The 22,732-nt window shown below is 33.2% G+C and overlaps 1 protein-coding gene across 8 annotated transcripts in view; it reads right to left on the bottom strand.

Annotated features, from left to right (window-relative positions):
- The window catches only part of LOC106879368 (ubiquitin carboxyl-terminal hydrolase 32), a 161,711-nt gene that overhangs the window by 49,376 nt on the left and 89,603 nt on the right, over positions 1 to 22,732 (bottom strand). For all 8 annotated transcript variants that reach the window (XM_089350953.1, XM_089350965.1, XM_089350966.1 and 5 more), the window contains exons 4-13: positions 19,500 to 19,618; positions 18,255 to 18,414; positions 14,682 to 14,813; positions 3,978 to 4,085; positions 2,766 to 2,881; positions 1,934 to 2,008; positions 1,730 to 1,813; positions 1,470 to 1,531; positions 767 to 872; positions 14 to 418 (exon numbers count right to left, since the gene is read on the bottom strand). In XM_089350953.1, coding sequence (XP_089207079.1) covers positions 14 to 418; positions 767 to 872; positions 1,470 to 1,531; positions 1,730 to 1,813; positions 1,934 to 2,008; positions 2,766 to 2,881; positions 3,978 to 4,085; positions 14,682 to 14,813; positions 18,255 to 18,414; positions 19,500 to 19,618 — 1,367 coding nt within the window. The remainder of the gene's footprint in view (positions 1 to 13; positions 419 to 766; positions 873 to 1,469; positions 1,532 to 1,729; positions 1,814 to 1,933; positions 2,009 to 2,765; positions 2,882 to 3,977; positions 4,086 to 14,681; positions 14,814 to 18,254; positions 18,415 to 19,499; positions 19,619 to 22,732) is intronic.

Genomic DNA, 22,732 nt, shown 5'->3' with positions numbered 1-22,732 from the left:
CTTTTTTTTTTACCTTTGATGTATTTATTTGTACAAGAGGACTATTGTCAATAGCTCCAGGCTTCTGGGGAGCTGGATATACCTGAGTTTTCTTCCGCATTTTTGGAGATGCACTGGGACTACGATTTACTGTATTGCTGCACATGTCAAGTGGGTTAAGAGTTTCTTGTCGTGCATTACCACATAAACTGACAGCTGATCGAGAACAGTGATCATCTAGAAGACTAGATGTCATTGATTGCATAGTGTAGCTATTTTCAACTTTTGTTACATTCACCATTACAACAGAATCATCTTCCATTGCAATTAAAGAGTTCTTACTGTTCTTAGCAATTCTCTGTCGGCCCAAATAGTCTATACTTGACCATTTTATATCATTTGATATGGGAAAATCAATATCATTGTATGAGACCGGAGCCTATTGAATGGTAAAAGGAGAATTAAATCAGCAACATGCAGTTACTTTGGTTCTAAGAAATCATCATCAAATCTGTTAAAAAATTTGAAGTCCTATTAAGATATGTAAAATTTAACAATATTTAAGATGTGAGCAATTAAACAAATAAAAATGCAATCAATGAAACTTAAAATCAATATTATCAATAACAGGAAATTATCAATGAGAACAAAAGATGGAAATCTCTTGTAATTTAGTCAAATAAGTATATTACAGTTCGTGTTTAGCAATTATTTGACCACTATTTCCTTTAAAAGAAAAATCAAATCAATTTTTACTTATTTTAATTAAATGAACTTCAATACTTACTTCTGATGTAACATACTCATTCCATGAATTCCACCATGCCATGCTAATAAGGTACCATGTCTGACCAACTTTTAAGGCTTTTCTTGATTCTCTCTCTAACCAACCCCTAATTAAACAAAATGAGATTTGTATATGTAATTATATTGAGAATAAACAGTGAGGAAAACTGAAAAGTGTTATATGCTTTACATCAATAAATGTTAAAGTGTCAGTTTTAAATTAAGATTTGTATATATTAAATCTAAACATGAACAGAGACAAAATATGAGGGAAAAAAAGCAACATCAAAGTGGTACCCAAAAACCTCTCTTCACAAGTATCCTATTACATTTAGCAAATATGCTATAATTTGCCAGTCATTTTAACTCTAAAAAAAATAACCTTCTAAATCCATGTTCAACATGTAAAGATTTGCTTAGTTGTATTCTAGTAAAAGTAAATATTTAATTTTATTATATTTTTTTAATTATCTTCATCACCTACCATGACTACTTCTAAAGTATTACTGTCATGTAACACAACAGCACAAAAATTTAACATATACTATCCTTTCTAAATGACAATAGAGCAAAACAAAAACATACAAGTCATAAAAGGGAAAATGATCAATACTGAAGAATAATCAAAAATAACCAAACATAAAGGATGCAAGACGGTAATATATAGACATCAAAAACGCCACAAAAATACAATTTCTCTTAACCTGACTATCTTCCCTTCTTCTTCACGTGTAAGGGGTCGCAATCCCAATACAATATGACATATCTACAATAAAAGATAAAATAGAGTAAGTTCAGTAATTTACATTTCTTCATGTAACAGAATAATCTCTATTATTACAGCTAAATATCAAACAGCTCTAATAAATTACAAATATGTATAAATGCAGTAAAAAGTTAATTTAAAGCTATTGCATAATCAATAAGTTACAAATTTTTATAAAATTATTCACAGGAAACTTACTTGACTGAGGAGATTGAGTAGGTCTTCTGAAAGGGTATTGTTAACAGTCCAAACCAAGTATTCTTCCATGGTGATACAACCATCCTGAAAGAGTTTTGAAAATTATCCTATGACATTCTGTGAATTTAATAGTATCAAGACAGTGGAGATAACAGAAGAGAAAAAAATTTTAAATAAATAAACTTCTTAACATCTGAACCTTACCTGGTCTCCATCATGACAAAGAAGAATTTCCATAGCAACTGTTTCTGGATCTAATCGATGGAAAACATCATCTTCCTTTTTACAGAATAGAAATCATAAATAACATTAATGTACAACTGGAATATAAAAAATTGATACACTTTTAAAAAAATTGACAGAAATTTAAGTTTAAAATTGCAATATCTGATCACTGCATTATAGCTACATATAAAATATAAAAATATTATCAAAGAGAGAGTCTGGGAGTGGCATAAAATTGTGTATTAAATAAATTTGACCCTAGTTATTTTAAGTTTAGATAGTTTTTGATTTTGAAAATTAAGAGTTTCTTTCTTTAACAAATATTTCTGGACACTTTATGTATCCTTAGATGAGAAGTGAGGTCTTTTATGCAATGACAATATTCAGAAGAAAAGTCATGACAAATGTAAATCTTTATCACTAAATCTAACTGCTGCAGGTAATATTTTACAGAGGAAAATCAGACACATTAAGATAATTCAACAAACATGACATAGCATAATGTGTTGTAGATTTAAAGCATTTTATATAGAGAGGAAAGCAGTTTTATGAGATACTAAGAATATCTTGATTAAACACCACAAACAGCAATAAGTGTCTTCAAAACCACACTTGATACTTTTAATCCAACTGTAGTTTAGAATATTCTGTGAGTAAAATCTTTTGAGCCAAATCAACTATTTCAACAGCATCCTGACGTGTATGACAATAACAGTAAACAATAAAGGACTAAAATATATTGATTGGCAAATACTGATATTTATGTCTAACCTAATAAATGCCAAATGAAATTAAAAGCCTCATTACATACCAGTTCTTCTGGTGAGTTATTCTCTTTACGTATCAATACAAGAGCTTCCAACATAGATTTCAAACCATCTTTATCAAGTTTCCCTTCATGATTAGTATCAAAAATTTTGAAACAAACTGAAAAACAATCAAGAAAACAAACACTAACATTAACACTTTTGTTACCATATTTCTGCCAGTGTTTTCAATTTAAGAACTGATGAAGAATTTAATAAAATGATTATGTCATAATTAAGTTGGTGCAAGTAGTATCTTTATCTTAAGACACTCCCCCCACCCTCACCCCCACTTCAGTCATGAAAGACCATAGGATTGCACCTAGCAAGTTACCTTCCGAGGCACAAGTCTGGGCAAGGTTGTTTGTGGAAGACCAGCAGTTGCCCATGCATACTAGCCTCCTCTCTCCATGCCACTGATGTTATCCAAGGGAAAGACAACAACTGATACTGCCTGGTGCCAGTGACATCGCAACTCATTTCTATAGCTAAGTGAACTGGAGCAACTTGAAATAAAGTGTCTTGCTTAAGAACACAACACACAGCCTAGTCTGGGAATTGAACTCACTACCTCATGATTGTGTGCCCAACACTAACCACTGAGCTATGCACCTTATCACTTAAAACTAACTTTCTGAAATTAAGATTTGCTATTATAAACTGTTTTCACATTTAGTTTTCATATATTTCTAAGAAATCTTAATGCTATCTAAATTGAAAATTATGAATGAAATTAAGAGTTCTATTTCAAAACATTTGCAAAATCTTTCAGTTTTTATTTTTATCAAATTAAGGTTACATTCATTTTTGAAGAAATTATTAGTGTTATGGTTCTGAAATTATAATTTTTTAATAAAATAATAGAAAAAAACTATTTCCAAAATAAGCATAATTTTTATACTTACACTTGGATGTGTACTAATTTTTTTTCTGTATTTTACAAAACTATCATAGCACTAAGCTCAATTCAAAGAAAGCAATCCAGAACAAATACAGTTTTTAGGTTTTGGGCAATTGTAATAACTGGAAGCAAATATATACAATTGTGGACACATGTATGCACGTATGCATGCACACAACTCCACCCCCATATACACATGCATTATAAACAGAATTCTTTTCTGGAACATTGTGAAGCCTATTAAGTCAAGTGTACATTAAGTTTTATTGATATAGATTGTATAAACAAAAAAATGGCAATAACAAAAAAAACTAACATTTCTGTTGCTCTGTTTTTGGACCTCGACAGCAAGCTGATATGCCACAAGCCATTTCCTTGAAATCAATATGATTGTCTCTGTTCTCATCAAACGCAAGAAACAGACCTAAAAAAGAAATTTTTTAAAATTTAAGGTAACTTAGGAAATCTAATAGTTGGATGAAAATTAAACATTCCATTGGTTACAAGCTGTATTTAAAATCTAATGCAAAAATGTTCCATTGGTTTAGTAAAAGTAAATGAGAAACTCAAAATTATAAATCAAGCTGAATACTTTCTTTAAGAAGTAATTAACAGCTAGAAACATTTTGATAACTGCAAAGGGTTATAAGATATGTTATAAGACAAAAACCGAAATGTTTTTGACTTACAGTAAGAATGAAATTGAATAAACAAATACACATGTTAATTAGAACAGAAACTGATAAAGAAAACATTAGCACAGTTGAGGATTTCATAAAAGAGAACAATAAGAAAAATTTATACTAATAATTGATGGCAATATGAAGAAAGTTGTTTATACTGTCTTGCTCATTCAGTGGAAAATATCAATGAAAAATAGATATGGAAGCAAAAATAATGCATACATTGCCAGAAGTTTAAAACATTATCATTATTATTATTATTATTATTATTATCGTCCACCTTTTGCTTTATGAGTGATATTTTCTTTTTGCTGTTTGCATATGTTTACTATATACAGATGTAAATAAACAAAGCATAATTACAATTTCATATATATATACACACACATACACATATATATATCATCATCATCATCATCATCATCGTTTAACGTCCGCTTTCCATGCTAGCATGGGTTGGACGATTTGACTGAGGACTGGTGAAACCGGATGGCAACACCAGGCTCCAGTCTGATTTGGCAGAGTTTCTACAGCTGGATGCCCTTCCTAACGCCAACCACTCAGAGAGTGTAGTGGGTGCTTTTACGTGTCACCCGCACGAAAACGGCCACGCTCGAAATGGTGTCTTTTATGTGCCACCCGCACAAGCCAGTCCAGGGGCACTGGCAACGATCTCGCTCGAAAATCCTACAGGAGCCAGTCAGGCGGTACTGGCAACGGCCACGCTCAAAATGGTGCATCTCATGTGCCACCCGCACAAGAACCAGTCCAGGGGCACTGGCAACGATCTTACTTGGCTTGCCGGGTCTTCTCACGCACAGGCCATTTCCAAAGGTCTCGGTCCGTAGTCATCGCCTCGGTGAGGCCCAATGTACGAAGGTCTTGCCTCACCACCTCAGCCCAGGTCTTCCTGGGCCTACCTCTTCCACGGGTTCCCTCAACTGTTAGGGTGTGGCACTTTTTCACGCAGCTATCCTCCTCCATTCTCACCACATGTCCATACCAGCGCAATCGTCTCTCTTGCACGCCACAACTGATGCTTCTAATGTTCAGCTTTTCTCTCAGGATACTTACACTCTGACGGGTATTCACATTGACATTACACATCCAACGGAGCATACTGGCTTCATTCCTTGCGAGCTTACGTATGTCCTCAGCAGTTACAGCCCATGTTTCACTGCCATGTAGCATGGTTGTTCGTACGCATGCGTCATACAGTCTGCCTTTTACTCTGAGTGAGAGTCCCTTTGTCGCCAGCAGGGGTAAGAGCTCTCTAAACTTTGCCCAGGCTATTCTTATTCTAGCAGCTACACTTTCAGCGCACCCACCCCCACTACTAACTTGGTCGCCCAGATAGCGGAAGCTATCGACTACCTCTAGTTTTTCACCCTGGAATGAGATAGAAGTTGTTTCCTGTTTGTTTGCAGTCTTTATTGCACCTGAACATCTGCCACAAACAAAAACTAACTTGCTAGTTAACCTGCCTTTGATGTTGCTGCACCTCTTATGTGTCCATAGCTTGCACCGGGTACATCTTATAGAGTTACTACCTACTCCTTTTCTACATACTGAGCAGGGCCATCTACCTGAAGGGGTTTGTGTTTTATCTACCTTCCTACTTATTAGGATTTTGGTTTTAGCTAGGTTGACTCTAAGGCCCTTCAATTCTAGACCTTGCTTCCACACCTGAAACTTCTCCTCTAGTTCTGATAGTGACTCCGCAATTAGGGCAAGGTCATCAGCATAGAGGAGCTCCCAGGGGCAACCTGTCTTGAACTCCTCTGTGATTGCCTGGAGGACTATGGTAAATAATAGGGGGCTGAGGACGGAACCTTGGTGGACCCCTACCTCTACCCGGAATTCATTGCTGTACTCATTTCCAACCCTCACCTTACTGGCCGCATCTCTGTACATGGCTCGCACAGCTCTCACTAGCCATTCTTCTATCCCAAGTTTCCTCATTGACCACCAGATAAGGGATCGGGGGACCCTGTCAAAGGCTTTCTCCATGTCAACGAAAGCCAGGTACAGAGGTTTATCCTTAGCTAGGTATTTCTCCTGCAACTGTCTCACTAGAAATAAGGCATCAGTAGTGCTTTTACCTGGCACGAACCCAAACTGCATCTCATCTAAATTGATTCGCTCCCTAATTAGTTGGGCTATGACCCTCTCTGTAACTTTCATAACCTGATCTAACAGCTTGATGCCTCTGTAATTATTTGTATCTAAAGCGTCCCCTTTACCTTTGCAGCAGTTGACTATGATGCTGCTACACCAGTCATAGGGTATGACTCCTTCGTGTATCACCTGGTTCGTAATACGGGTGACTAGGCTATAGCCAACACTGCCAGATATTTTGAGCATCTCTGCAGTGATTCCTGATGGGCCGGGGGCTTTCCCGGTCTTCATACTCTTAATTGCTTTATCTACCCTGGTACTATCAACTCGGATAGCTGGTCCCTCTATTGGGTCGACATAAGGCAGGCTCTCTTTCTCCCATTCATTCTCTTTAAATACAGGGTATCTAAGAGATACTGCCACGCTGAAAAATAGCAGTCAAATTCTGACTCTAAAACCACAATAAATGTCCACATAGTACAAGGAGCGAAGACGAAGACAAAATAAACCAGTAAAAATAACAAGATAATTCCAGATCCTGGATTTCTGGCTTTGCATAAATAATGCTTTGCCTTCATCGGTGGAATATACTCAAGTACATATATAATTATATTTATTTATATAAATTATTTATATTTATATATATATATATATATATATATATATATATATATATATATATATATACACACACACACACACACACACACACACACATATATAATGTAGGTGGCCCATATTGTTTATATATATATATATATATATATATATATATATATATATATCACCATCATCATTGTTTAACGTCCACTTGCCATGCTGGTATGGTTTCTACAGCTGGATGCCCTTCCTAATGCCAACCACTCTGAGAGGGTAATGGGTAGTTTTTACGTGGCATATATATATATATATATATATATATATATATATATATATATATATATACATATATATATATATATATATACATATATATATATACATATGCTATGGTGGTTGATAAACAAGTCAATTTTGATGATGCATACCTATGATCAAAAACATTCCTGTCATAGCCATCCTGCCTTTTTAAAGGTTTCCATGTCTACATTGTTTAATGATAGGACATGATTTAAGGGAGATTTGGTTATTATTTTTCTAACAGGTTGGAAGACCAGATAGATGCTCTCTTGGTGATTCAACGACTGATGGTTTCATGAGCTGATGCATCTTGAAATAAACAATATGAAGTACGTGGGGGGCGGGCATCCACGAATACAGCGAAATTATTTGTTTGATACAATGGTGATATGAAGGCAAATCAAATAACGTACTGAGCAATTCTAAAAACTCCTATAACAGATATAACACATATAAGTGTATATAATTCCATTGGATTTTGTTGGATATCTTTTATTTTTATTTTTTATTTTTAGGTACAATTATAAGAATGTAAATATTTTGTAAATTAGTGTGAAAAGAACAAGTAAATAATAATTTCATAAAAAGAATAAGTTAGGGCACATGATAGGAAGGGTGTATGGCCATAAAATGCTGCCTCTAAATTAGTTCCTGCCTCCTCCTACCTATGCTAACATGGGGAAAATGTGTTAAAAGAACTGATTTTGAAAATGCTATAAATTCCAAGTTTCAAAATGAACAGAATATTTTAATTAAAAAAAAAAAGCTAAAATTCTTCTTATTTAATACTAATAATTCACTTTCCAAACTCATAAATGAATTTTTTTTTTTTTTTTTTTTTTCAATCAACAGCTTCACCAGTATGAAACCTAAGCCTCAGAAAAGCACATTTTCATTTAAATTGTAATACTTCCTCAGTTGCCTTTTGTATGCTTGTAGATGTACAAACATCTTGGCTTGAAACAAAGAAGACAAGAAGATGCTTCAAAAGGATGACTAGAGATTTTACTTCTACTATTGGAAATATATGCTATTAATCCAGTATTTTTTTTTTCTTTTTGCTTTCTCTTCTAGCTTGTTTCTAATTCCAGATATTGCAGACAACAGCTAGTATTGCATTTCCTATAGAAATTACTTTGATAATGGTAACAATAAAGAAGATATTTAATCAATTACAGCTGTCAATCAGTCAATCAATAAATAGAGAAAATCTTGATGACTTATTACCCTTCTCCTAAATCTGATAAATCTGCAGTAGCAGATGTAGTACTAATGGTAGCATGTGACAGAATATCATTCATTTGCTTATCAATTTAAATAAATTAAAATAATTGTATTTCTATGTTTTTTTCCACTTAATTTAACCAATTATTTCTTATTGAGAAATATTCAGAATAGGTATTTGCTCATGCAATTTGGTTGATAATAAAATACAATTGATATTAAATAAATACAACTACAATACTAATATTCTTTCCATTTTTTTCCCTTTAGTCATACTGATGCCAAATCTGAATAAATGAATTTCTCAAATTAAGACAAGACTGTTCTGAATTTTTCTACTATTTTAGATGTATGAAAAATAATCTCTCTCTCTCTCTCTCTCTCTCTCACACAAATACACACACACACACACACACGCATCATCATTTAATGCTCACTTTTGCACGCTCGCATGATGTCAAGACAAGGATGCAAACTCACACACAACAGGCTTCTTTCAGTTTCCATCTACTAAATCCACTCATAAGACTGGTTGGCCTAAGGCTATAGTGGAAGACACTTGGATAAGGTGCCACACAGTGGAATTAAACTAACCTATATAAGATGTAAATTTACATAAGTGATTCAAAGGCTTTTGTATAAGGTACTACACACACCTCTTTAACTAGTTTCGGCTCAAAAGCTGCAGTCATGCTGGGAACTCCATTGCTTAATTCAAAAATTCTTAAAACAAAGGTTTTTTTTTTTACTAAAATCACCACATTCCAAATAACTATCTCAATATATATATATATATATATATAACATACAGTATTGATTTACAATGTAATTTTCAACTACGTGCAAAAAAAAAATCTATTAATTTTATCATAGTCAATTAGTAATAGCAACAAAGACTTTTGCCTATCCGTTTTCTTATTGCTAGCCAACAGATGTCAGATAATGGGCCTAAACAAGAAAGGAAAAGAATTTTTTTATTTATTTGTTATCCATTAAATATTTGCAAACATGTTTCTGGTGGCTGAGAGCATTCATTTTGGATAAATTACACAAGTTCCATCGATTCAGCAATCATTTCAGTTAAAATAATTGGTCACTAAAGTTTTTATTGAAGAACCTCCAATTTCCTTTTCTTTTTAGCTTTTTTTTTTTAATATTTGAAAAATACAAATTGTTGCTTTTAATATGAAAAAATACTTTTCTAATGCAATTTTAATCATACGCACATATTTTTATTAGCAAAGTATAAGCTTTGAGAACAAATTTAAAAACAGAACTTTAAAAGCAAAATACTGATAAAGTTAAATGCATTTATGATATTCTAGCTTTTAATCAATAAAAATTCAATGCTCCTCAGGAACCCCCCATCCCCCCATTATCCTCAGCAGCAATGTAATGTAGTTTTTGATGTTGGCATAGATTGGCAAGTCTGAAATATAGCATCTGCCAGGCCCATTTGTTAAGTCTGACCTTTCAATATCACCCCACATCTTCTTTGGTCTACATTTACCTTTCATTCCCAATATTCATATTATATACTATCAATGAGGAGCAAAGATCATCTCTGTTTACATTAGCCAATGTCTTTGATGACTGGCCACTTTCTCAACACATGGTGATTCTTTAACTGTACACGTATCACTAATTTTTTTCTTTTTTGTGTGTGTTAATACAAGAGGGGCTGCTGAAAGATGACCTGAGGAAGCTAAAAGTCATGGAGGAGATGACAAAAGACCACAACAAGTGATAAGTTGCTGAGCTAGAGAAGACCTATAAAACCAATGCCAGCATGGATAAACAGACAAAGAAGCTGATGACGTAAGTGACAGACAGACAATGATAGACAGACAGATATGCTATGATCCATGTTGCTGAAAGAAGCAACATTTTCCCAATATTCTTCCTACTACTTTAAAGTACTTGCAATAGTAATTAGTACATCTTACTAACAGATCTTGCCTACTATTCCCAGTGAATTAATCAAGCAATTGTTTTAAGAAGCTGATATATTTTATACCAAGACATCTAATACCTTTAAAACTTTGCTTTTAATCAACCTACGAGGAGGTATCAAAAAGTTCCTGAACTATTGCTGTAGAACGCCAACAAATGGCAGCACATGGCTGTATGAGCAGTGAGAGTTAACAGTGGCCTTTGTGAGGCAGTGTGCTGAGTGAAATCGCTGTTTACTTTGCAATTGTGAAATTTGTGTTTGTGTGATAACATGTATGCTGTAGTATGCAATTTTTGTTGTGGGCAGGAACAAAGAGCCAATAAGAAATTTTGCATTAAACTTAGGAAGTCTGCTGTAGAGACATTGAGTATGCTTTGGTAAGCTTATGGCAATGAAGCAAAGGGTTGTACACAATGTTTGGAGTGGCACGGGTGCTTCAAAAGCAGAATAATGTCCCTGGAAGACCTGCCACAAGTGTCACCCTTGGAAACATGTAGAAAATTCATCAGCACATGCATGAGAATTGTCAGAGAACAATCAACAACATTGCTGATGTTGGGTCTGTTGTATAGGTCCATGCAGGCAATCCTAACATCTGAATTCAACATGCAGCATGTTTTTGCCAAGTTTGTGCCTTACCTGCTGACCACCGAGCAGAAAGAACATTATGTCAAAGTCTGTCAAGATCTCCATCAGCAGGCCACTGATGACCCATCCTTCATGTCAAGGATTACCACTGGTGATGAGTTGGGGTATGACCCTGAGATGAAGCAGCAGTCATCACAATGGAAGAGCACTTCATCTCTATGACCAAAAAAGGCACAACAAAGTCACTGCTCAATCAAGAGCATGTTCATTGTTTTTTTCAACATCCATAGTATTGTGCATTGACAATTCTTTCCTCAGGGCCAGAATGTCAATTGAGAGTTCTATTGCAACATTTTGAAGTGTCTGAGGGAGACATTCGGCAAAAGCAGTCAGATCTGTGGAGCATGAAGAATCCAATTCTTCACGACGACAATGCACTGTCACTGAGTTCTCCTCACTCATGGGTTTCTCCCCAAAAACAACATGTTATCACTTCCGTACCCACCCTATTTGACAGACTTAGCACCTACAAACTTCCATATCTTCCCCAAGATGAAAATGCAGCTCAAAGGTCATTATTTTAACACTGTTGTGAATTGCAGAAGGTCCTCAACTCGCTTACGAAAAACAACTTCCAGATCAGATTCCAAAAGCAGCAGAAAAGCTAGGACTAGTGTATTACTGTGCAAGGTGACTATTTCAAAGGAAATGATGTTAAAAATTAGGTAAATAAGTTATTTCTTATTAAACATAACTAGTCTAGGAACTTTTTGGTGCCACCTCGTACATGATGACTTACAATAACTATTGTAAACCATTTCATTACATTGACTACATAATATTGAATAATTCCATACTTGCTTCTAGTATGGAAATTTCCCTTTTACTTCTCAATATTGCAAGTAGCATCTTTCAACATAAGTGTTATCCAAAACTACAGAAGATGGTTTCTTCAATATGTGCAGTGATTGTATCTTTGTGCTGTTGAAAGAAACAAGATTGTCATATCTCAATTACAGTAGGTTTTCAATAGGTCTGTTCATGAAGGTAGTATAGATTTGAAATGAGGTACCTGGGTTGAATGATGCTTGTGAATGTGAATAGAGGTTCATGAGGAGTGAAGTCTAGTATCAAGTGCATAGAATTGCATATTGTTAACACATAGAGAGGAGAATATTGGGAGCATAACCAAACAATAAGACACAAGAGTTAATGGAGGACTGTGAGACAGAAAAGCATCATAAGTGTATATTGTGATGGTGTGATCAGACAGGAAACACAAGAGACAATAAAGTCCATAAGTAAGTAACATAGCCAGGAACTTCTCATACAACAATCAAATGCTTTATCGATATTAAGTGCATCATTACATTTAATGAATTTCTCAACACAGTGCACCATTGGTGAATAACAAAGCAACTGCACAATAGAACTGGTTTATTAAAACCAAACTGGTGGTCACAGAGAAGAGAAAAATACTCAAAGTGTTGGAGATGAAGCTTGTTAATGAGTATTTCCTATCACCAGTGACATATTAGAAGTAACATGTAATAGGTGAATAGTTGGTGGAATCAGAGCTGGTGGAACATACTGCATCATATTTCTAAAGATCAAGACATAACTCTGTAGAGAGAGAAAGAGTAAAGAGATTGACAAGATAATCTCTCATGGTAACTCCACATCTCTAACAATAAAAACAGTATACTAAAGACCATTCAGGGCCAGGAAATACTTCATCTCTGAGTAATTGCTGACTCTTTACAGAGCACAAAGGAGACTCACAATGGAATACTCCTCCATCATCTGGAATGATGAAGCTGCTACAAATAAAGCCACCCAAAACCACATCTAATAGAAAACCGATTACCAACACAAACACACACAATACACAAATTACTTACATCCCAAGTGGACATGCAAGGACAAATGAACAAAGAAACTACTTTTGCTAAATTAATATCTCTGCATCAACTTCATCATGACAATGACTGCATATCATTGATGTCCAAAAAAGGAATCTTTACATGCTCACTCAAACTGCTAGAAATAGCAACCATGTATCTTTCAAATAACATGTTGAATATATAGTCATAAATACTTAAATACGTCTAGTATACAACAACAATAAAAAATGAAAAAAGAAATGGCACATACTGATCAGATGACATTGCCTTTAATCGTAAGTTTGCTCAAAGTTGACCTGAGGCTAAACAACATCAGTAAAGGTAAAAGTTAATATAAATGTTAAGAGATAGTTGACCCGTTAATCACTGGAAACAGATGTAAACCAAAGGAAAATTTCCTCTATATTGGGTATATTCTGTACTATTATTGTAATCACTATACAGCTGCAAGCTGACAGAATGATTAGAATGCTAGAAAATATGCTTTGGAGTAATTTATTCTGGCTTTTATAGTCTTGACTCAAATGTTATGGAGACCAACTTTGATTTTCCTCCCTCTGGGGTTGATAAAATACTATATCAATCAAGTACAGCAGGTAGGGATCAATGGTACTGATTAACTCCCAACCCTCAAAATTACTGGCTTTGTGCCTAAATTACAAGCAACTATAATAAACACCAATATCTGAAGGAAATTCTATTGCTATGTATCTTAGGTATGTGAATATAATTCTATCACATTTCATTCTTCAAGTGGTCCCCTTTATAATCTGTAACTTACTCAGAATATGATATTGAGTAAGACTGAAATGCATAATGAAATCATTTACTAAAAAACTTAATAATCACCAATAAAATTTTAGAACTTCATAGCTTTGGCAGTTTCTCTAAGACACCAGAGTAGACCCTCATGCAATCAATCAAACAAATAAATGTCATAAAGAGGATAATGTTTTGGTATTTAACAGTTGAAACAAAATTGTTATTAACTAATCCAAGGAGAAGGAATAATGTCCATGTTCTATGGAGCCCATCCGAGACTGGTGAAACTGATATGGTTGATGTCCGACTTGAGCAGCTATAAATTATGACAACATCAGTTGAGTAAAATGTAGATAAAAATAATATTTCAGATTTGAAGTCTGGGGAGGATTGATTGCAAAAATGAGCTTGGTACAAAACCTGGAGAGTGAGATACAGCGGGGATGATATATTGTAAGCTAGTTTAGAGGAACACAAGTTATACACCTATCATTATAGAAGAGGTGGAGAAACAGTACGCCTGTAAGCTAGTGGTTGTAGCATATTGATGAAGGAATCAATGCTGATCAGCTGAATAGCTTTCTTTAAGAAATTTATAATGTTTGAATCTGTAGTAGCAGCATTATCTATTTCACATATGTGAAGCAACTGATTAGTGCAAAAATATTAAACAACAGTTGAGATAAAGCTGATGTTCAACAGGAATATACAATATAAATCTTTATCATGTTATCATGCTGTAGTGACTGTTAAGAAGTTTTGAATTCATTACAGAATTTTTTTTAAAATGAAGAAAGATATCTAGAGAAAGAAAAAGAAAAGAAACATTTTAGTTCTATTAGAAATGTTAAATGCAAAAAGAAAATCTTTTAACAATATTTACTCACCTTCACATAACATATCTGGTACAGGTGGACAAATAAGTTGCTTGAATGTCTCTTGGTCAAACCGACCAGATTTTGATTTTTCCTTTAGGTCCCAATAGCATTTTTCAAGTTCATTAATATCGGTCTCTTCCACTACAATGTAAAAATTACATAAATTTATTGAAATGGAAATAGTTTTATAGAAACAGGAATGAACATCTTCAAGACATCCACAATAGATGCCATAGAACTGAGATATGGAAAAGGGCTATACTTTAAACCAATTCAACCTGTTCCAGACAAAGGCAAAAAATTAATGATAGAAGAAACTGCTAACCTTTTCCTGTCAAATTTTAATGTAAAACAAACATCAACAGATAAAATGTAATTTAATATCATTTGCTTATACATAACATTTACTAATTACCATATGTCTCTCCCAGAAAGGTACAAAATATATATTCCAGATGTAAGTTCAGATTACCATAACAGCCAATAAACCAATTTCTAATCCTGATCAATGATGATGTTGATTATAAGTTTGTTAATAGCATATAGATATTTTGGCTCTAGCAATTACCATGTCATTCCTACTGGATTGCTGTCATCATATGAATTATTTTGATGAATCCCATAATCACTATGCACATTCAGCAAATAATTATAAAATAATTTTCAGGCATAGTTGTGTGGTAAGAAGCTTACTTCCCAACCAGATGATTCCTGGTTCAGTCCCATTGTGTGGCACCATAGACAAGCTACTATAGCTTTGGGCTGACCAAAGCCTTGTGAGTGGATTTGGTAGATGGAAACTGAAATAAACCAATTGTGTGTGTGTGTGTGTGTGTGTGTGTGTGTGTGTGTGTGTGTGTGTGTGTGTGTGTGTGTGTGTGTGTATATATAACCACTTCAAACACACAAGAGTAAACAAGAGAGACAGAAACAAGCAGTAACAAGGAATAACAAGGAAAATGCCACTTGTATTTAAACACTATGCAAATATTCTTTTAAAAAAACTTTTCTTTTAATTTTTCTAAAATTTAATTGTTTTCTATACTTACAGTTGAAAAAGTCTCAATGACGGAAACTGGTACTGAAATGTTTTTTATAAAATTATTTTAGCATTTTCTACCTTGACTTTTTTTTCCATATATATATATATATATATATATATATATATATAATAATAATAATAATGATAATAATATTAGGGATAAAAATCCAAATTTACACGTAAAAACTCAATTTAATTTTATTTATGAAAAATTAAAATTAAATTAAGCTTCACAGTATATGATATGTGACTGTGGATTTTCATGGATGAGTTCAGGAACTGTGGTTCTTTTCTCTAAATTATATATTTATATAGAAATATATATATATATATAAAATCATCATCATCATCATCGTTTAATGTCCATTTTTCATGCTGGCATTAATTGGACGGTTCGACTGGTGTCTGGGAAACCAGGAGGCTGCACCAGGCCCCAATCTGATCTGGCAGTGTTTCTACAGCCGGATGCCCTTCCTAACGCCAACCACTCCGGCGTGTAGTGGGTGCTTTTTACGTTCCACCGGCACAGGGGCCAGAGGAGCTGGCATCGACCACAATCAGATGGTGCTTTTTACATACCACTGGCACGGAAGCAGCACTGGCATCGGCCACGTTCGGATAGTGCTTTTTATGTGCTACCGGCATGGGGGTCACAACTACAATTTCCATTTGATTTGATTTTGATATTGCTGTTGATGTACTTGACTCAATAGGTCTCCTCAAGCACAGCATGTCGCCCTACGATCCAAGGTACTTTTGAGTGGGCTGGTTATGCGACACTGGTGTAGGTTACAGCTGTAGACTAACTTTATTTGCTGGGTCTTCTCAGTCACAGCATACCTCCAGAGGTCTCGATCTTTTGTCATTGGTTCTGTGAGGCCCAACATTCGAAGGTCATGCTTCACCACCCCATCCCATGTCTTCCTGGGTCGCCCTCTACTCTGGATTCCTTCCACTGTTTGAGAGTGACACTTCTTCACACAGCTCTCCTTGTCCATCCACAGTACATGACCATACCAATGCAAACATCTCTCTTGCATGCTGCATCCAATGTTTCTTATGTCTAATATTTCTCTCAGGCGCTTACACTCTGTCGTGTGTGCACACTGACATTACACATCCAGTGGATCATGCTAGCTTCATTTTTTTCAAGCCTACACGTCTTCAGCAGTCACGGCCCATGTTCGCATGGCAGTTTGCACACATAGATATATACATATGACAGGCTTCTTTCAGTTTCTGTCCACCAAATCCACACACAAGGCTTTGGTTGGGCCAAGACTAGTAGAAGACATTTGTCCAAAGTGGCATGCAGTAGGACTGAATCTAGAACCATGTGATTGGGAAGTAAGTTTCTTACCACACAGCCACAAAAGAAATACTACACAGCCATAAATGAAATATTCACAGAAATGCTTTTTGGGGGAAGAGCAGGGTATTCAACATTTTATACATGTGAACAAATGCAATGAAAACAGAACAGAATGCTTTTAAATTATTTCTTAAGAGGTGATTAAGAGGTATAATCAGAAACAAGTGAAAAAAGAAAATAATAAGCAGAAAATATTACTCAAAATTTAACATAACTCTTACAAATTAATTAATAGGAGCATTACACAGCAATAGGATAATTAAATAAACTTCAATATGTGTTTTATGTAAACACATACTTTGGCTTCATTGCAAAAAATAGACCCTTTGGAAATTTTTCTGTGGCAGAAAAAGGAAATCAGGCTACTAGTTTCAGCATTGATTACTATTTCATCAGAGATTAATTATTCAATTCACTGATCATAGAGAAAATATTTGGGTTATAGCTATTTTTATAGTATATACACAAACTTTGACAGAATTAAATGAGCATGTATAATTTGCATAATTGGCAGAATGAATTAATCAACTATTTAATAGGAGTACTAGATTGCAAATAAGATAATTAGAAATGCAAGATAAACTTATAATTCTAATTAACTTACTGAAATCTAAAATCTATGAAGTTAAAATATAATGAAACAACTGTTTGTTTATTTCAAATTTAAATGTTTAAAGAAAACCTCAAACACCTATCTCCTCATGTTGTATTTGGCCAATATCAGTGTAGTAACTGTCTTAGACAGGCACTAACCACTTCAGTTGATTTTTTTCCTTTTTCCTTGACAGAATTTTAATCTAGTTGTAACATATTAAGAGCTTTATTTTTGTAATCAGTTTCTTTTGAAAAATAGTTTTTAGCAATTACTGTTCATATCTTGAATATCTCATGAAAGAAGAAACCTTACTTAAATGAGGTGACAATATCTTAAGTACATTGATTCAGTATCCTTTTTAACATATAATATTGAAAATCAAAAATAGTATGAAAATCATATGCATCCTTAAAAATTATGTTTTCCTTTACACTCTCGGTATGATCCTCAGGTTTTTTATCTGCCTCTCTCACTCTCTATAGCAACATAGTTCTAATGTTTAGAGGGAACACAAACCTAAATGATTTATTGATCAGATAAGAGACTATCAATTTATTATGGTTTTATACTTACAATGTGTAACTCCAGCCAAAGTTTGGTAAAATGTTGGTGTTTCCATGTCATTGGATAATGTCACACTGAGCGGTTCTGACAACAACCATTTGGTTAAAAGAGTGGCATCAGGATGTAAACTCACCCAGGAACTAAACTGTTCATAGGTCACTTGGTCACACTATAGATGTGATTGGAAAAAACAGAAAATAGAAACAATCATTCAAACATTATCAGCTGACCCTTCCCCACCTCTCTATTTTTAAAGTCATTTTCATAAAACATTCAACTGAAAGGCTGACAGCTTCACATTGCTTATAAAAGCATGAAGACCTGAGGGGATGCCTTGTTTCATATATTAAATCTATACAACAATGCAACTGCTTTCATAAACATATATTGAAAATGTAACATTTTAAAATTATTAAATCATTCAAAACCATTTATAAGAAACCTATGGAAAATGAATTGCTAATTCTAATCATCACTAACAATATTTCATAATTGTATAGCTATGAAAAACTTGTGTAAACTTTAAAGCAATCACACATTTACTTAAGGTTTTTAAATTTTCTGCTTAAGATAACTGTTTATTTTATTAATAAAAGATATTAATTAAAAATAAATACGAGTTAGAAAATTTATTTTTCATACTATAGCCATATCAGAAATTAATAATATTGATTTCCAATAAAGCCAAAAATTACAGGGAAGAGAAATAGTCAATTGAAATATTTTTACTGCTTCTTCTGCATAATGCCTTAATAAAAATAATATCAACTGCAATTTAATTATTAGATTCAGAAGAAAAACAATATTTTTTAAAAACCTTTACATATTTAATATATTGTTTATACAAAATGTACACAAAGCATTCTTTTCCCATATTTAACCTCCACTTATACTTGTAGCATAAGATATTACTCTAAATAAAAATAAGTTAAAGTCAGAAACAAGAAATTACTTTTTGAATAATTATCTCAAAATATTGATTTCAAATTTTAGTACAAGGCTATAAAATTTGGGGAGAGGGTATAAGTTGATTACATTGATCCTAGTTTAAAACTCCTGAATATATATATTTTTTTTTTTTTAATTGTATCATTCTGAAACCTGAAACATTTGATTCTGCATTAAAATATTTCTTTTCTTAAGCTTGATATTATTAATCTACTGTTTCCAACCTCCAAAACAACAACTAACATTCAATTTATTTCTTTTTTTTTTTTTTTTTTTTTTTTCCTTAATATAGCTGCTCTATATTACCTCTTTAAAAAGTTCTGAAAGCGACTGGGAAACTTGTTGTTCAGTTTCTAAAATACGCCGATCCATTTCTTCTTTTTGTATATAACTGAAGGCTTCATCAGCATACATCCCAAACAGTACTAGAAACAAATAGAAAAGTTAAATAAATAGAGAGTAACATATTTTCTTTAGCAGCTTAACAGTGAATAGTTGCTACATTTAAGATAAAATACAGAAAGAATATTTGATATAAGACTCTCTAGAAATATAACTGATTTTAAAAAAATGTATTTCTCTATTTTACTAGTTTTTACTTGTTTTGAACATTGGACTGTGGCAAAGCTGAAACATCACCATTAAGAATTTAGTTCATCAGAGTGACTCCAACATTTATTTCAGTCTGGTACTATTTTCATCAAATGGCTATGTTAACTTTTTAGATAAGGGAATGATATTCAAAACTGATTTAGATTGGTATAAACACACACAATATTCAGGTGTGTGTGTGTGTGTGTGTGTGGGGTGCTATGGATTTTCAAAGAGTTCCTATCCACCAAATTACTGCAGGACATTAATCAGCTTGCAGCTACAATAGGAGACACTTGTCCAGGGTGCCATACAATAGAACTGAACCTGGAATGATGTGATTATAAAATAAACTTCTTAACCATACAGTTATACTTACAGTCCTATAGCAGTTGAACTCTGTTTCTATCAAAAGTGCAACAAAAGTGTTTGCAGTTCATGAGTTGATAAATTTCCTTTAGTCATGAAAAAAGATCTTTTTTGATATGTAGTTACAAATTAATCATGAAAATAAATTTATAAATATTTCCCATAAGTTTCTTACTTCAATAAATTTGTTTAAATTATGGAATTTTAACCAACAAAGACAACAACATTATCAATTTTATCAGTTCCTCATAAATTTTCTGCAGTTTGATTGAGCCTTCATTTAACTTCTGTGACATCATTAATATTAATTATGTCCAAGAGTATGGAGGGAAAACACAAAAGTCAATAAACTGGAAATACATTAATAAAATGAAGTTGCAGAACAGAAATAATAATAACCATAGCAATACTGATTGTTGATGCTATTGCTGTTATTTGCAGTAGAAGTAATTTAACTGTTCATAGATTGTATTTTGAGTAATTAATTTTTCATAGCCATCTGCAGAAAATCAAAGGAAGTACACCATAAATTTGCCTTGATTTATCTCCCCACCTTTATTGGGTTTTTTTCTCTCAAGTTGTTTGATATCATTTAAACCAATTTCTTTTTTATACACATAAAGAGATACTGTTATTTTGTAATCAATAACTATTCATGGCACAAAATGGATTTAATATTCAATATACAAAATGTAGAAAATATAAAAATAAACAGTACAGCATTCAATCAAGTTGGCAGATTTGTCCAAATGTTGAGCTATTGGTTTGACAAAATAACAGTTTATAAATTGGTTTTACTTTGTATCAGCAACCAAAACAAAATGGTTGAATTAGTTTCCTAAATAAGTTAAACTCATATGAAATGAAAAAAAAAATTTGGAACCCTAATTGATTAATAAGATTTTTTTCCAAATCTATAAAAATACTTAATGAAAAGAGAGCAGTCAGATAATTAGGAAATGTAAGATGTTGATAGATCAATCTTATGATCTTATATCACTGAAGGTTATACACTAAAACTAGAACTGAAATATTACTGTTTTTGATTTCAGTCACAAGGCTTCATAGAGAATACATTCAATTCAGAATTGTTGGTGTCTGTAATAATGCAATAATACAAGTGTTACTTAAATTGGTAATGAACATATCTAAAAATTGTTCAACAGATACATAAACCTTATTAGACATTTTTCATTACTTCATAAAAGCTGTAAGACATTAGCAATAAACCATGCCAAAAGTCCCATGTTTTCTTCTCCTGGTGTTAATTCTATGAATAGCACAAAAAAAAAATCATGTTCTTTCAAAGAAAAATGTTATCAATAAAAACTCATTGATTCACATCCTCTCTACTCAACCATTCTTTGTTTACATAAGAAAGAATATTGATCCAGAAAATTTCTGCTAAACAAATCTAAATACTTGAATTGAAATCATCCAACCAATGACAGGAAAAATTAATATAGATTAAATTAAATTTAAAGAACCATGACATAAAAACAGAAACTATCTAAAATGGAATATATCAGACAGAAATATGAATTGCCCGTTTCTATCAAATAGGTATATTCTAAGTGGCAGGCAGAGAAAAGTAAATAATCACATAATTATAGGCAAAATATGTTAATAGGATATAGTTAATCCTTCTTGAAACACAGGTATCCATAGGGATGGTACTTAACACTAGTGCTGGATACATTAAGAAGTTGAAAGTCAATTGTCCACTTGTATAAGGTGATAGGCTATTGTGGGGAAGTTTTTCCAAAGTTCTGGAATATATTTTCAACAACTAAGTAAACTGAGGCACAAAAGATCTTCATTGCAAAGTACAAGATCTGAGCTCACAAACCAAGAGCTGATAAGTCAATAATTTATCCATTTCACTTCCAGGATGATGTTCTAAGTTGAACATGACTGATCTTATGGAATGGAATATGAACAAAATGATTAAATGCTAATTTCACATATTGTGTTATGTTCCAAAATAAAGTATTAAACAAAAATAATGGCTGAATCAGAAGGTTAATGGCTTGCCTGTTAACATTTTCTTCTTGGGTGTTTGTAACACAGGGGACTATATCAAAAGGCATGTAATGGCCTTGTAATAGTGTTAAAGCAAATCACTGATTATGTCTACCACCTATCATTAACTCTCCTTGCTGCAATTAGCTGACTGAACAAAACAACAGAATCCACTCTTATTTCAAGAGGGAGTGGTTAATGATATAGTATCCAACTGTAAAAACAATTATAATAATGATACCAAGAATGTACCATCCCACCCACACAAGGTTGGACAAATGACTGCAAAACAGAAAACAAAAAAATAATAAATAAATTAAATTTGAATTTAAGAAGTGTTATTCTTGTAAGCAACTTAAAGTTTGGAGATTTTTACTTTTTTTTTATAACATAATTTATGAGAGGAAAAATCCTTAAATACTGGGTGAGAATCATAAAAATCATAGGGAAATAATGCTTATCAATAACCATTCAATGATGAAACATATGCAATGATCTGTTCTAAGTATGACATATGACAATGCACAATAAAGGTGAAGATGAAAGAGCTTAAGGTA

The sequence above is a fragment of the Octopus bimaculoides genome, chromosome 1, assembly GCF_046866305.1.
Source record: "Octopus bimaculoides isolate indiv1 chromosome 1, ASM4686630v1, whole genome shotgun sequence".
In the NCBI taxonomy this organism is placed as follows: domain Eukaryota; kingdom Metazoa; phylum Mollusca; class Cephalopoda; order Octopoda; family Octopodidae; genus Octopus; species Octopus bimaculoides.
Note: the sequence above shows the minus strand (reverse complement) of the source record. Positions and strands in the feature narration are given on the sequence as shown.